Source organism: Garra rufa, chromosome 18, assembly GCF_049309525.1.
Source record: "Garra rufa chromosome 18, GarRuf1.0, whole genome shotgun sequence".
Classification (NCBI taxonomy): domain Eukaryota; kingdom Metazoa; phylum Chordata; class Actinopteri; order Cypriniformes; family Cyprinidae; genus Garra; species Garra rufa.
Window position 1 is genome coordinate 37859519 of NC_133378.1, and position 17998 is coordinate 37877516.

Below are 17998 nucleotides of genomic sequence, written 5' to 3' on the forward strand. Positions count from 1 at the left end.
TCAGGCTTTTATAACTCATACAGTATAATATATTGAGAATATGGAGCTCAGAATTAGAAATTTGAGAAATTTGTGACCCTAAAAATTTGTGAATCAATGAAGTATGAGAGGATATTTTGTGAATGTACTTACAGCTAGTTTACCGTGCAGGTACTTCCCATTCGGTATTGTGTTTCTGGTGGCCGGTAAGATCCTGGAGATGAGCGACCCGTCGGCGATGGGAAAAAAGCTGGGCTTTTATGCCATCACAGTGGTGATGGGCCTCATTCTGCACGGCCTCTTCATCCTGCCCAGCATGTACTTCTTCATCACCAAGAAGAGCCCGATCGTCTACATCCGAGGAATCCTGCAAGCCCTGCTCATCTCACTGGCCACGTCCTCCAGGTACAACACACACAAACACCAGCTGAAACACACAAAACAATCATATTTATCCTGGTAGTCTTTTGCAAAATCAATTTAACTAACAAAAGATAGATCCTTAATGACATCCTCCAAAAAGTGACACCATTTCTGGTGGTGAAAGCAGAAATGTTAGTATTAGCAACAAATTTGATGAATTCTCTGGTGTTGTGTTTCATTTCCTAGTTTGATTAATAATATCAACATTTTAGAAGACACACTACCATTGAAATGTTTAAGATTTGTTTAATGCTTCTGAAATAAGTCTCAGCAAGCCTGCATTTATTTGCTCATAAATACAGTAAAAAATTGTGAAATATTATTCTAATTTAAAGTAACTGTTTTCTATTTGAATACATGTTAAAATGTAATTTATTCCTGTAAGTCAAAGCTGAATTTTCAGCATCATTAAAACTGCTCATTATTTCCATCCTGTTTACCGTCTTGCCTTTGTGCAAATAGCCAAGCAAAATATGTTTTTTAAACATTTATCTTATTTTCCACTCATAATGACTCAATAAACAATGTTTTCTCCCATCCGATGGAAATACATTATAGAGAGAGAAAGGGAACACATCATAAATATTGCACAAGCTCTCATCCACATGAGAAATTTCATCTTACTATTTTGTCAAAGTCACTCTGCCAGTGGCTATAGTTCATGTTGCGTCCACTTAAAAAAAGCACGCACACACACAAAATGCATAATGGTGGATAGTTTGTCCTCCATATGTAAGTTATAACGGTGACATTTTACATTAGTCTTTCTTGCAGTAGTTGCATAATGTGTTTGTGTTTGCATAGAGTATAAATAAAAAACATTTAATTATATAAAGAGAAACTGTTGCAACAGATGGTGAAATACTTAGGGTCACACAGAATTTGCACACCATGCTCATTTTCTGACAATGGGATTTACATATAGTAAAATGTGTTACAGATTCTGTTAGTATTCTGGAAATAATACTGAATATGAAACATGCAAGCGTTAGAAGAAATGTGCAAGTGTTTGAATATGATGAGAGAAGTTTGAGTTCATATTGAGATTTTAGAATTTTTGAGACAGTTTGAGGCATTGGCAGGTGTTTTAGCATTTATTTCAATTTGCAGTTCTGCAACTCTGCCTATCACCTTCAAGTGCCTGCTGGAAAACAACCACATAGACAGACGGATCATTCGCTTTGTGCTGCCCGTCGGAGCCACTATCAACATGGACGGCACTGCGCTGTATGAGGCCGTGGCAGCCATTTTTATCGCACAGGTCAACAACTATGAGCTTGACTTCGGCCAAATCATCACTATCAGGTACAGGTCTTAATGATTGAGTTTAAAAATGTAAGAAATTTAAGTTTGCAAACAATTGATCTCCATAACAGATGCATAACAATTGCAAACATAACGAAATGCTCATATATAGACTGTATGAGACGGGGATAAATAGACATGTTTATTTACGGTTCATTGATTTTTCATTACTTGAAAGATTTTTTTTTTAAACATAACTATATTTATAAAATTATATAATATATTTCAGTTTATTTTTTAATTAGATTCCAAGGCAACATTTCTCATTTTCAATTTAAAAAATGCAATAAATTTTTTTAAAACAAATAATGTTTAAATGAATAAAAATAGACATAAATAGACTGAAATTTAAACTAAAGCTAAATAATATGAAATACAATAAAATAAATAAATATTATATATATATATATATATATATATATATATATAAAGATGTTTTATGTATTTTAAATTAGTTTCTAATGCTCATCAAGACTGTGTTTATTACAAATACAGAAAAAAATATATATTGTGAAATATTATTATGATGTTCTTACGAAGACAATGTTCTTCTATTTTAATATACATCAAAAATAAAATTCTGTGAACAAAGCTGAATTTTCAGCATCAGTGTCACATGATCCTTCAAAAATCATTTTAATATGCTGATTTATTATCAGTGTTGAAAACAGTTGTGTTGCTTAATATTTTATTGGAACCAGTGATAATTTTGGGGGGGATTCTTTGATGAATAAAACTTTAAAAAAGAACAGCATTTATTTAAAACAGAATTTTTTTCTAACAATATACACTACTGTTCAAAAGTTTGGGATCGGTAAATTACAGTACATTTATTCTGTCTTTTTTTTTAATATAAAATTAATACTTTTAAGGTTATTGTACACTAAGTTCATCTGAAATTTTCACACATTAAAAAAAAATACGACCTCATGTTGTGTCGATCATGTTTACACACTGCCTACGAAATTTTCATCCATCATAAAAAAGTTCGGATCAGGTTGGATTTTCTGTGTTTTCACATCCGTAGAAAGCATTTTGAAAAGAAAGAATGACAAATATGAAAAAAAAAAGAAAAAAATGCATCATTGCAATGACCTTTATTCACCAAGATGTGTTAAATTAATAAAAAGTGATAGCATTGATTTACATTGTTAAAAAAAGATTTTTTAAAGATATTTTAAATAAATGCTGTTCTTTTTAACTTGTTATTTAAAGAATCCTGAAAAAAAGAATCAGAGGTTCCAACAAAATTTCCAACATGGATAATTCTAATAATAATTTAACATATTAGAATGATTTCTGAAGGATCATGTGACACTAAAAATTCAGCTTTGCATCACAGGAATAAAATATATTTTGAAGTATATTAAAATAAAAAAACATTATTTTATATTGTAATAACATTTTGCAGGATTATTGTTTTTTTTCCCTTATTTTTGATCAAATAAAAGCATTCATGATGAGCATAAGAGACTTCTTTAAAAAACATTACTAGTCTTACTGATCCCAAACTTTAGAGTGATAGTGTATATATTAATAAAAATATAATATAATAAGAACTACAATAGCATCTCAATTACATTTAAAAAATAATTTTTTATTAAATAAAATAACACTAGTATTAGAAATTTACCTGTTTGAACTATCCATCGATCAGTTCCAGCTAACTAGCAAGCTCTGGATTCACAATATTTTGCACATGCAGATCTTCATGATCCAGAGACTGAACAAGGCCTGAAAGATGCTTTAATCCAGCTGCATGATGCACAAAAGAGCGTTATGTAATAGCAATCCATCATTTATGAAAACATAATATGTAACAGAAATATCTTAATAGAATAACAATGCAATTTTTTTACCAATTCAAAGCTTTTTCCACATGTTAAAGTGACCCTGGTAAAGAAGGAAACAAATTGCTTTAATTTTAATTTATATTAATTTTATTTAATTGATATTTATATTTATATATTATTCTTTATATGTGACCCTGAAAGAATAAGCTTTCCATCAATGCATGGTTTGTTAGGACAATATTTAGCTGAGACACAACTATTTGAAAATTTGGAATCTCAGGGTGCAAAATAATCAAAATATTGAGAAAAATCACCTATAAAGTTCCAAATGAAGTTCTTAGCAATGCATATTACTAATCAAAAATTATGTTTTTATATATTTATGGTAGGAAATTTACACAATTTTTTTTTTTTTTTTTTTTTTTGCATAAATGAAAAATCAATTATTTTGACCCATACAATGCATTGTTAGCTGTTGGGTCACATAGATACATGCGTCAAATTCATTTATAAGCAGTTTCAAGTTTTTGACAATTTTAAGAAATTGCAAATATAACATTATTATGATGCATAGGACATATTTACCCTATACCTATTACATAAAAAAATCCCTCTATGTATATCTCCACAACACAGTTTCATAATGTGCATCAGTCTGAACTACAAAAGATGCTGTTGATATACACATGAAAAGAACTCAAGTGCTCTTAAGATCCATCTTTCCATTTATGGATCTGAATGGACGTGCTACAGAAACATCTCACGGCCTTAATGGAAACAGTTTCATCGAATTAAAAGGAAAATGTTTCTGTCATGATTTTACATACTCTAATATAATATAATACAATATAATATAATATAATATAATATAATATAATATAATATAATATAATATAATATAATATAATATAATATAATATAATATAATATAACATTCTAGTGTTTGCAGGTGTTAAAAGCCCTGCTTTATGAGTTATTAACATAAATACAACTAGTGCTTTAGCACACAAAGAATTATGCTTTATTTCACAGTTGCATGTACAGTCAAGCCTGAAATTATTAATTTCCCTGGCGAATTCTGACTTAGTTACTTTTATTCAACCAACAATTTTTTTTTTTTTTTTGGATTAGAAATGACACAGGCATCTCCCAGAAGATAATGAGACGATGTACAAGAGGCATCATTGTGAAAAAAATTATGATTCATCTTTTACGTACATTTGAACAAAAAGTGGCATGTCCAAAATTATTCATACCCTTCTCAATAATCAATAGAAAAGCCTTTATTGGTTATTACAGCAATCAAACCTTCCTATAATTGCTGACCAGCTTTTTGCATGTCTCCACTGGTATTTTTGCCCATTCATCTTTAGTGATGAGCTCCAACTCTTTCAGGTTGGAGGGTCTCCTTGCCATCACCCTGATATTTAGCTCCCTCCACAGATTCTCAATTGGATTTAAGTCAGGACTCTGGCTGGGCCACTGCAAAACATTAATGTTTTTGTCTGCTAACCATTTCTTTACCACTTTTGCTGTGTGCTTTGGGTCGTTGTCGTGCTGAAATGTCTACTAGTGCGCAAGGCCAAGTTTCTCTGCAGACTGCCTGATGTTGTTGTTGAGAATTTTGATGTATTGCTCCTTTTTCATGGTGCCGTTTTCATGGTCCAGCGGCTAAAAAATAATCCCCAAAACATTAGATTCACACCACCATGTTTGACAGTGGGGATGGTGTTCTTAGGGGTGTCTTAGCCATGACTGTCCACAAACCAACAGCAGAGAGCTTCTGTTTTTCACCTGTTGAGTTGATTAAAACAGCTGTTCCCAATGAATCAGGGTAATTAGGATGCTTTAGAACAGCTTGGACTATTCAGAATTGTATAGAACTTTGGATTTTCCCATAGACTGTGACAGTTTGCAAAGGGTATGAATAATTTTGGACATGCCACTTTTTATTCAAATGTAAATAAAAGCTGAGAAATATTTTTTTCCACAATGATGCCTTTTGTACATCGTCTTATTATCTTTTGGGAGAAGCCTGTGTCATTTCCGGACAAAAAAAAAACAAACTTGCTGGTTGACTAAAAGTAACTAAGTCGGAATTTGCCAGGGACATGAATAATTTCAGGCTTGACTGTAGGGTGCATTTATTTATAAGTATTCACACTGCTTGTTTAAGCAGAATGCGAATGCATAGCAGAGTTTCTGTGACTATTTTTGCTGAAATCAGCAGAAAACATGTTGAAAGTGCATTATAAAGCAATATATACTGTTGAAGTGAACCACTCACCCATTGTTTGAAGACATTTGTGAAACTTGATGCAAGTTATCTGCAAGTGCTGACTGAAAAGCTCACAATATGCATTTTCTGGATCTGCTGAAAAAATGTAAAAGGTAAAAATATATATAAAGTAATATAATATAATAAATGCTGAACTATTCTGGAATTTTCAATTGCTATTCATGTGTTTTTCAAATCATTCCCTGTACATTTCCTCCATCCATGTGAGCGCGTGCACATGCTCATTTGGGCTGTATTTATTCGTGCACAAGACATCCACCGCAGATGTGATGATGCAAGCCTGACAGAACCATCATTCACTTCATTATTTGGCATGCAGCGTTATCTCAGAGCTTTGGTGTCCTCAGGTCTGCAACGCCACAGACTCCTAAATATTTTAGTCATCTCGTCTGGACTGAAAGGAGCATCAAGCACATAAATTGAAGTGCATACTACAACAGAGTGATGTCACGAGTCGACCTCACAATTTTTCGAATGGAAGGTCAGATTAAGAAATCGAGGGTATAGAGATATAGACAAGGACAGAGTGCCAGAGAGCATCTGTGCAGCGCTGTTACAGGGATAAATGCGGCTGTCACATGGCTGTCTTACCACAGGATTATTATGCAATTTTCAATTGTGCCACCCACCCAGTCATCCCAAAATCCATCAGCCATCTCTCTCTCATCTCTCTAGCTTTCATATGCCTTGCTATCAGTGTTGGGGGTTGAACGAGTCTGTTTCACACCACATGCGTAAGCAGTGCAATCGCAGCATGCATTTACTGCATCATCTATATTAACAGATTACAGATTTCACTCAGAAAACGTAAATAGTACAATAGTAGCGTGCATTTGTTGCAACGCCTATATTAATAGGCTACAGAATTGACTCAAATGTAGGACATAAGCAGGATATTTATTGCAGTGCTTTTAACAGGTCATAGAATTCACTCAGCACAGGTAAGGAAAGCAATAGCAGCATGCATTTATTGCGACATCTATATTAATAGGTTACAGAATCCACTCAGCAATTTTAAATAGTGCAATGGTAGCATGCATTTATTGCTGTGCTTATATTAACAGCATACCGAATTCACTTAACTCATGTAAGCAGTGCAATAGACCAATTTGGTGTTTGCAAACAGTGATGATGTTTTTTTGTGGACGGAGCTTATCTAGTGGCAGAATATTACAGTTTTCAAGTAGCGGTCTATGGAAGCCTTGGAATAAAAGAATTTGTAAAATTTCATTTGGAGTTTATATTTCAAAATTCTGGCTTTATTCTTGCAATTCTGAGATTATATGGCACAATTCTGATAAGAAAAATCAACTTGTCATTTCATCCGTTTAAACATCTGTGTTTAGTTTAAAAATTACGACAGTATTCTATAAAAATAATTTGCATTTTGATTCTGACATCCAAAGACGTAACAATAATTGTTTTTCTCGTTCCATAGATTTTACCTGTTTCCCTCCACTTTTTTTTCTGCCAACAAAATGCACGTGCAGCTGTCGTAACTGTGATTGTTTACTCCAAATTGGTCAAAAGCAGCATGCATCTATTGCAACACCTACAGTACGGACCAAAAGTTTGGACACACCTTCTCATTCAAAGAGTTTTCTTTATTTTGATGACTATGAAAATTGTAGATTCACACTGAAGGCATCAAAACTATGAATTAACACATGTGGAATTATATATACATAACAAAAAAGTGTGAAACAACTGAAAATATGTCGTATTCTAGGTTCTCCAAAGTAGCCACCTTTTGGTTTGATTACTGCTTTGCACACTCTTGGCATTCTCTTGATGAGCTTCAAGAGGTAGTCTCATACATAAAAAGTATTATTCAATGTTTTTTACCTAATGGTAATTATAATTCGCATTCGGAGATCGACACTTCTTGACTGGCAAGACGGCCGCGAGAGGAAACTCAAACAGTCAAAGTGAGTTGTTCAAAACCTTTCTTTTTAGTAAACTCTCTGTACACAAACAATGTTCTCAATGCTTGAGTTCATGTGTAGAGACCCAGGCGATACTTCGAGCAAAGTTTCATGAAAATAAAGAAAACTCTTTGAATGAGATGGTGTGTCCAAACTTTTGGCCTGTACTGTACATTAACAGGTTACAGAACTGGCTCTGCACACTTACGCAGTGCAGTGGCAGCATGCATTTATTGCATTGCTTATATTAAAGAAGACCTATTATGCCCCTTTTTACATTATGTAATATGAGTCTCAGGTGTCCCCAGAATGTCTTGTGAAGTTTCAGCTTAAAATATCCCACAGATCATTTATTATATCATTTTGAGTAAAGCTGAAACATGCTGGTCATTTCACATCATGTACAATCAAACCTCTACAAATGATTCAGAATGCAGCAGCACGACTGATCTTCAACGAGCCCAAAAGGGCCCATGTCACACCTCTCTTTATCTCCTTGCACTGGCTGGCTGTTGTGGCTCGCATCAAGTTCAAGACACCGATGCTGGCATATAGAACAGCCATGGGCTCAGCACCTGCCTACCTCCACTCGCTACTATGAATCTACACTCCCTCCAGAAGTCTGAGATCCTCTAGTGAGAGACACCTCATTGTACCACCACAGAGAGGGATGAAATCACTTTCCAGAACATTTTTGCCGTTCCTGCCTGGTGGAACGATCTTCCCACCCCTATCCGGAACATATTAGTATGTAGGCTATAATAGGATGTGTAGTTGTCTATAGCTCTATTTGCATTTTGAATATTGAGAGAGTAGCCTACTTTGATTATGGCTGGATTTAATACAACTAAGAAAGAACTGTTTCGTTTATTTTTTGTTATTCATACTGTAGATTCTTTAAAAAATTTAGTGGTTGCCTCTAATGTAAATGGCTCTACCTGTAATCGAGAAAATAAACATCTTGTTCATGTGCTCATATTTTCATTCATTCTTGTCCCTTGCTTAAGGCGTAAAATAAATATTTCAAAAAAGGCTTTCAGAATCAGCCCATTTGCTTGTAAAACATCGACATGAAGAATCAAGATCGACGCATTACTAAAAAGAAATGTCGTGACGAGTGCTGGCTGTTCTGCTCGATTGCCAATTGTGGTGCTCCTTAATATTCATTGGGTGCTCCTAACTTTTTGAAGCACCCCAAAACTCTCGCTAATGACACTGCGTTTAAGTTTCATAGTCAATCTCTTCTCCACCAATCTACCTAAAAAACCAAACAGTGCTCCTCATTAGAGACTCATTAGTTCACTAGAGAAGGTCAGAGCATCTTTTATTCCTCCTGTTGCATTATAAATGGCGTGCGGATCGAAGCGTGACATCGATATGTGTTATTCCTCAGTGCAGCAGTGTGCATTAAACCACCGGCTGTTGAAAAGTGTTAAACCTTGAGCAGCAGATACACAAGACTACTGTTCTTTGACACCTGTGAGGTTGCAAGAGTTGCATATGCATGAAAGCATGCATGTAAGAGCATGTTTTTGTTCAGTTGCTCACTCTGTTTAATTTTGTTTGTCTACACTGTTTGCATGAAGACTGGTTATCTGTCATTCACAAAATTTGCATGCATTTTGTGCAAATATATCGGGCCTTTGATCTGCCTACCCATATTAGCTTTTAAATGAAGTAGCTTGTCCCGAAGGAAAGGAAATGGAAAGGACGTGACGTGTGGCCAAGTATGAAAATAAGGAATTTGAAGTGCCATGGCTGCCCCCAAATGAAAATCACATCATGTATTTACTCTAAATGGCCTCTAGATACTAGAGTTATGTTTGCTGTGTAATGATTAGTTTACCATGTTTTCCAGTATTACAGCGACAGCAGCAAGCATCGGTGCAGCCGGGATCCCACAGGCCGGCCTTGTCACTATGGTTATAGTGTTAACATCCGTCGGACTGCCCACTGATGACATCACTCTCATCATCGCTGTTGATTGGGCCCTGTAAGTATTGATGTGCTGGATATTTATTTATTTATGTCAGTGCACCTGCACCATTATGGGCCAGTCACACAACAAAGTGTTTTTGCATGCTATTGTCCTGCTTATCCATTTTTTTTTTCTGTGTTAATGTGCGCTAGGCAGGCATATTTGAGCACTAAGCTGAAATTTAACTCATTTTGCATTTCACTTTGATGCTCACTTCTATCATAAAATGAATTTAGATATTTACAGTTATTGTCTGTCATATTTGTTTGTCCTCACCTCTTCAGAGACCGATTCCGCACCATGGTCAATGTGATGGGAGATGCTCTGGCCACAGGAATCATGGCACACATCTGCAGAAAGGACTTCATCAAAGAGGGAGATGGGGTGAGTTACCTGGGTGGGTGGAGGGGGGGGGGGGTACCAGCAATTAACATCATATCTGTAGTTAACCAATTATATTTTTAAATTATTTAATTAATTAGTTCACTCTAGAATTAAAATTGTCTTTCTTTCTTTAGCCGAAAAGAAATTAAGGTTTTTGAGGAAAACATTTCAGGATTTTTCTCCATATAGTGGACTTTAATAGGGGCCAGCGGGATTCAATGCGGGATTCAAAATGCTCTACACTGCAATAGCTTGACTTCATGCATTACATAGTCATGTTAGAAAGGTCACATGTGATGTATGTGAAAGTATAGTGTTTACAAAGTGAACGTGCAAAGAAAGTCAAATGCCTTTACAAAAAAAGGTAAAACAATTATGTTGGGCGATTTTGAAGTTGGAGGTTTTTGCTAGGGGTTGCACAGAATGTTCTGCAACCAAAATTATTCAGCCAAAAATAGCAAAAAAAAAAAAGTTATTCCACACTGTAAAAAGTGAACAGTTGGATAAACTTAAAAAAAAAAAATACTTAAATTGGTAACACCTAAAAAATTTAAGTTGATTGAACTAAGATTATTTAAGTGTGATTTACCACACTTAGATAATCTTAGTTCAATCAACTTAATTTTTTTAGGTGTTACCAATTGAAGTAATTTTTTAAGTTGATCCAACTGTTCACTTTTTACAGTGCAGTGTTCAGCCAAATAAGCAAAAAGGTCAAATAAATTATATCAAACAATGACGTGACGAGATCAAATAGAGGCTCACACTAATGCAGCAAACATGTCGGCAGTGTGGAAGCATTTAAAACTGTCCGAGAAACAAAAATCATTATGAACACCGACAGTACTACACCACATGTCTTCAATGAGAAAAGAAAGAGGTAGTTGTTGCTGGTTGAAATCGCAAATGGCTTTAAACCATTAGTAAATAAACTACAGAACATTATGCTGTCTAATAACTGCACTAATTGTATTTATTCTGACAGCACTGCAGGAGCTTGTTAGCCAGGTTCAAAGTCCAAAGCGCGAGGGAAACCTGCATGATGAAATGAGAATCATTCATAAACCTGCTCCTGTTATCTGCTATTTCTGCGGGTTTCCGCCAAAATAAAAGACAACATTCATAAATGTTAGTACTGTGATTTTACTGTTGTTCTGTAAAGTAAAATAAAAAAGACAAAAATAATAACAATCATTACAACAGCTCTATTAATACATTTATTATAACATTTTCCTTTGCTTGTACATTAAAAAACACATGAAGGGGAAGAAGGGGGTCTTAGAAATGGCCAAAGAATATTATTTTACTTATTCATTTTAATTTAAATTGTGCTTTGTTGGTAGGCTATAATGTCTACTAGAATTTTAAAAATGTTCAGTGTTAAGTAAATATTTTTAAATCGTAACTGATTTTTTTTTTTTTTTTTGAAAAGACAAAACTGTAAAAATTACATTTTGGCTATTTAATTTATGCAATGGAAAAAAACTGGCCTTCGGCCCATTAAGCTGCATTGAAACTTCAACCCATTGTTTCCCATTGAAGTCCATTATATAGAAAAAAAAATACTGGAATGTTTTCCTCAAAAAACCTAATTTCTTTTAGACTGAAGAAAGAAAGACATTAACATTTTGGATGACATGGGGTTAAGTCAAATATCAGGAAATTTTAATTCAGGAGTAAACCAATCCTTTAAGATACAGTGTATATCTAAAGTACTGTCAAAAAATTGTAGACCAGAAAGTGCTTTCAAGTGCTTTAACCAAAAAAGTTCAATTTCTCAATTTTACATTACTCCACAAAATACAATGATAATGCAAAATTATAAATGGTTTAATGCATATCCAATGATAATTTAATGTATTGTCTTTAAATGCAACAGAACAGACTCATGTAGAGTAAAACCCACACTTGCACCTGCATATTATTTACACAAACACCACTACACACACAAACAAAGACTGAGTTCGGTCCTCCCAAGGTTATTTCTTAATCATCTTAAAGAGTTCTTCCCTCCCATTGTGTGCTCTCTGTGGGGTTCATGAAGTGCTATTCTTTGTAAAGCTGCTTTGGAAATAATAAGAATTGCGCAAAGTACCTACCCACAATCATTTCAATGAACTCATTTGAACCAGTTTTCTCAAATTACAAGTTGCATGGCCACAGTCCTCTCTGAATGATATTTCACGTCTTTGTCAGTGTCTCATAAGGACAAATATAAATGTAATCTAAATTTCATCCATTTTTTACGCCAATGAACAAATGCACATTTGAATGGAAGACAAGCATTAACATGATTCTCAATGACAACGAAAACTCAAGTGTGCTTCAATGATTTTTCCTTGAACAAGTCAGGTCACTTGATTCGTACTTTTGAGACTGAGTACCGCAATCAAAAAGACATCTCAAGGATGCCACGGTTTGGTAAATCAGGACAAACTTAGTGGCGAAAAGAGAGTTCTTGACTATTGCACACAGATATCAACAAACAGAGAGACATGATAGTCACAACGAAGTGGAAAAAAAGTATGTACATATGTTACAAATGGGTCGAAACAGACACATAGGCATCCAATTTATGGATAATGGCTTGGAAAACATACAATTTATCCTAAAGGAATATGTACACCATATGCTAATGGCCATTTCTAATTATTCTCCAGGACGTGAGAGTGCTTGTGTGATAATCTTATTTTTCCACTCTCAGTCATTAAGTAGTCATTTAGTAGACAATTTTATTCAATTGCCACTTATTTCAGGGACTCTTTGACTAGACAAACTAGCTCAAGAGCAACATGATAATAGCTTGTGGCTTTCGCATTACAGAGTTTGAATCTTGATTATAAGATATGAGATTTAACCTCTACACTATACTAGCGCTTATGTTTTATGACAAATATATCATCTCTAACTAAATTTATGCTTGCATCTATCACTGACATGAAACACAGCCATCAGCCGTGCTGATGCGCTCTTAAAAATAGAGGTGCTTGACGATGCCACAGAAGAACCTTTTTTGTCTAAATGGTTCCATAAAGAACTTTTAACATCAGAAGTAATATATATATTTTTTTATTATAAAAGCTGATTTCTTCTCATTTCTCCCAAACTCTTTGAACAAGTTTCTTTATGTATATGAGTAAACCATACACTGTAAAAAAAAAAAATCATACAATTTACGGTAAAATACTGGCAGCTGTGGTTGCCAGAAGTTTACCGTAAAAAATATGGTAGCAATGTTTTTTGTTTTACGGTTTTCACTTAAATTTACAGGTAAATACCGTAATTTCATTAACTGATATAATGGTAATATACCAACCGTTTGAAAACTGTCAAGAAAAAACTAAGAAGAAAAAGTTATGTCAACAAAAAACTAAATAAAAAAAATGAAACAGGGAATTCTGGGAATGTCAATTTACGGTTATTCACTGTAAATGCTTCATTCCTTTTCACTTCCAAAAACGGTATACTACCATAGTAGTAAATTACATGCAATGTCCAACACAGTTTTTCACCGTATATAGAAGGGAAACTTACAGTTAACCATTTCACAGGTTTTTACCGTAGCATTTTTACAGTTTTTTACTGTTAAATTCATGTTCATTTTTTACAGTGTAATTTGTACACCTTGTGCTTTTTTGTAGCTGGTGAGATTAAAAAAAAAAAACATGTCAGAAAACAACAACAACAAAAAAGACTGTTTTAGTATTATTTATCTACTTTAGTTTATTCATATTTTGCATATTTTTGTTACCTTAATTTCGATAATTTATATAATTTTACTTTAGATATTTTTATTAGAGTTACTTAAATGTTTCTATGTAGTTTTAACTTACAAAACCAGAGGTATTTTTGTTTTCTAAATAATTCTCTTGTGCTCACCAAGCCTGGATTTATTTTATCCAAAGTATTGCAAAAACAGTACATTTTGAAATATTTTTACTACTTGAATACATTTTAAAATGTAATTTATTCCTGTCATTTCAAAGCTGAATTTTCAGCATCATTACTCGTCTGCAGTGTCACATGATCGTTCAGAAATCATCCTAATATTCTGCTCATAAACCATTTATTATTAGTAGTATTATGTTGAAAATATAATATAATATAGATTTATTTTTTTTAGGTTTCTTTGATGAATAGAATGTTCAGAAGAACAGCATTTATTTGAAATAGAAATATGTTGTAAAATATAAATGTTTTTATCATCAGTAAAGCATCCTTGCTAAATAAAAGTATTAATTTCTGTAATGCCTTTCCAAAAAAAAAAAAAAAAAAATGTATACTGACACCAAGCCTTTGAAGTATAGTCTATAATGTTACAAAAGCTTTTTATTACAGATAAATGCTGATATTTGGATCTTTTTATTAATCAAAGAATCCTGACAAAAACTTTTTTAAATACTGATGATAATAATATTTTATTATCTTGAGCAGCAACTCAGCATATTATAATGATTTCTGAGGGATCATGTGACACTAAAGCCTGGGGTAATCATAATTTAGCTTTGATCACAGGAATAAATAACATTTTAAAATATATTCAAATAGAAAACAGTTATTTAAATATTTTAAAGTAGTAAAAATAATTACATTTTACTGTTTTTGCTGTACTTTGGATTAGAGACCTGCACAGGACGGATTTTTCAGTCCCGCTCCCGCCTGCTCCCGCAGAAATATACATTATCACGCCCCGCTCCCGTCCGCTACATTCATGATTTGTCCCGCTCCCGCCCGCAAAAGCCCGCATAAATATAGATTTTTTCAGTACATCGATTGAATTTACATTCAACACTTCTGTAACATCTTGTAAGTTCCACTAGACCCCAGAATAAATGCTCTGTATGAAATATTTGTTATTTAGGCTAAGCATCAACATTCACAAACCACTGTTATTCTTAACAAAAAAGCAAACATAAGCTACTGCGTACATCCACAGCAGAGTGCAAACAAACAAAGCTTTTTTAAAGCTGACATCTCAGTACATACGCGATCTCATAAAGCTCTTATAACACAATGGATATTATGCACAATTAATATTTCATACATGTCTACACTTTGAGTGTAATTCATAAGCACCCAATATTCAGCACTGTTCAATACTTTTGAGCAGTGAGTGGATTTTAACTTAAGCACCACTGATTGGCGATGCGTTCCAGAAATCAGCAGATGGCTACATTGCTCACACTGCAAACAAGTTTTAAATCGAAACTGCCTATTCTAGCGCTTACTGATCATATTTATGTTGATCTTGCTGCTTTTGTGCAGTAGATGAATAACAATTTTTTGTATTTAGATATTTTACGTTTAGATATTTCTATTTTGCGGGAGTCCCGCAAATCATTTTATTTTCCCGCAGTCCGCACCCGCACTTGCCCATCAAGTTTTGTCCCGCGCCGTTGCGTTGGGTCCCGCGGTACTCCTGCGGGATTGCAGGTCTCTACTTTGGATCAAATAAATGCAGGCTTGGTAAGCAAAAAAATAAATAAATAAATCTTACTGTTCAAAAACTTTTGACTGGTAGTGTATGTGTGTATATATAGTATGTATACTTTTCTGGTAGTCTGACAGTAGAAACCTCACCAAAAGGGATTTCAGTCAAACTGAAAAAGAAGAAATATAAATTCACATTTCCCTATTCCTCAATAGGTCCCTCTTATCTGTGAAACGAAGCCCACGACTAACCCGGGTTTGCCAAACTGTCAGCAGAACAATGGTAGTTTCCAGCCCCCGCCACCAGGGGGCAAACCTGAGCACATTCCCCCAGACGTGGCCCGTCTCATGCAGCTGGAAGAAGGGGTCCGTCCACCTCCTCCCGATCGGAAAAAGCCGCCTGTTCCACCACGGCACCTGAAACACAGAGACAAGGACCACTGTGCCATTGACATGAACGGTCTGGAGACTAACGTATAGCGACCATCGAAACCCGCAGACTGAAATCAGCCAGACAAAAAGAATCCACTTACATGGGAATGGACAACAGAACGTGTATAATTTCTTTTGCATTTTTCTCTGACAGGCACCACATGGACAGCCCCTGCACATATGGGCCACTGCCCCAGTAATGCCATTGTTGGCAGCACATCCCGGTTCACCCATTCAGTGTGTTAGATAATGCTGGGATGGGATGAGAAAGCAGGTCAAGGTCCACAACACCAAGCCAGCCTGTTTCTCTGGGTAGTAGCACAATGCATTCAAGGCCTTGAGAGCGAAGCTTTACCTGTAGAATAATGCAAGACTGAATTGTAAATACAACTTAGATATGTATTCTAACGTGTTTTTTATTTCTCAAGTGTGTATATAATTTTATATCTTGTGTTTAAAAATGTGCAAAAATATTGTAAAGCTCACAGGTGTGCATGAAGAACGTTCACTATGATACTGAATGTTTTATGTTATCAGATATTCTCCTCTCCCTGTTTTACGAAACCTGTTCTCAGCTACATCTGTAAAACGCTCAGAAAATTATGGTTATGAATAAATCAAAAAGCACTGAGGAAACCACTTAAGGCACTCATATGGGCTTTGAAACTAGATTATTTAAAACTCAATTTACGTCTGTAATGTGTCATGCAGGCCTCAAACATACTTCACGCAAGCACGAAAACAGCGAATGCTACAATAGTATATATATACATAAACAATATCCTGTTCGACAAATGAAGATTTGAAGAAAATGTACTCGCACTCAGGCCATCCAAGATGTAGATGAGCTTGTTTCTTCATCAGATTTGGAGAAATGTAGCATTACATCACTTGCTCACCAATGGTCCCACTGCAGTGAATGGGTGCCGTCAGAATGAGAGTCCAAACAGCTGATAAAAACATCACAATAATCCACATCGCTCCAGTCCATCAATTAACAACTGTTCTCAGGTACATCTGTAAAGCGTTCAGCAAATTATGGTTATGAATAAATCAAAAAGCACTGAGGAAACCACTTAAGGTACTCATATGGGCTTTAAAACTAGATTATTTAAAACTCAATTTAAGTCTGTAATGTGTCATGCACATTTCAGAAAGAGTGCTAAATTAGGCCTGAAACATACTTCACGCAAATACGAAAGCACAACGAATGCTACGATAGGATATATAGAAACAATATCCTTTCCCAAAAATGAAAATTTAAAGAAAATGTATTCGCACTCGGGCCATCCAAGATGTAGATGAGCTTGTTTCTTCAGCAAATGAGTCTGGAATGTGTCATGCACATTTCAGAAAGTGTGCTAAATTAGGCCTGAAACATACTTCACGCAAGTATGAAAACACGCTACGCTGTATGAAATGTTACGCTAGGATATCAGAAACAATATCCTGTTGAAAATATACGCACCCTCAGGCCATCCAAGATGTAGATGAGTTTGTTTCTTCATCAGATTTGGAGAAATGTAGCATTGCATACCTTGCTCACCAATGGTTCCATTGCAGTGAATGGGTGCCGTCAGAATGAGAGTCCAAACAGCTGATAAAAACATCACAATAATCCACATCGCTCCAGTCCATCAATTAACAACTGTTCTCAGGTACATCTGTAAAGCGTTCAGCAAATTATGGTTATGAATAAATCAAAAAGCACTGAGGAAACCACTTAAGGTACTCATATGGGCTTTAAAACTAGATTATTTAAAACTCAATTTAAGTCTGTAATGTGTCATGCACATTTCAGAAAGAGTGCTAAATTAGGCCTGAAACATACTTCACGCAAATACGAAAGCACAGCGAATGCTACGATAGGATATATAGAAACAATATCCTTTCCCAAAAATGAAAATTTAAAGAAAATGTATTCGCACTCGGGCCATCCAAGATGTAGATGAGCTTGTATCTTCAGCAAATGAGTCTGGAATGTGTCATGCACATTTCAGAAAGTGTGCTAAATTAGGCCTGAAACATACTTCACGCAAGTATGAAAACA

The 17998-nt window shown here is 34.7% G+C and overlaps 1 protein-coding gene across 1 annotated transcript in view; it reads left to right on the forward strand.

The window, feature by feature from the left end:
• The window catches only part of slc1a7b (solute carrier family 1 member 7b), a 59975-nt gene extending 43061 nt beyond the window's left edge, over positions 1-16914 (forward strand). Inside the window, exons 3-7 of the mRNA XM_073822756.1 lie at positions 151-384; positions 1513-1707; positions 9583-9717; positions 9987-10086; positions 15733-16914. Of these exons, the coding sequence (XP_073678857.1) occupies positions 151-384; positions 1513-1707; positions 9583-9717; positions 9987-10086; positions 15733-15996 (928 nt within the window). The 3' untranslated portion in view covers positions 15997-16914. The remainder of the gene's footprint in view (positions 1-150; positions 385-1512; positions 1708-9582; positions 9718-9986; positions 10087-15732) is intronic.
• The last annotated feature ends 1084 nt before the right edge of the window (positions 16915-17998 follow it).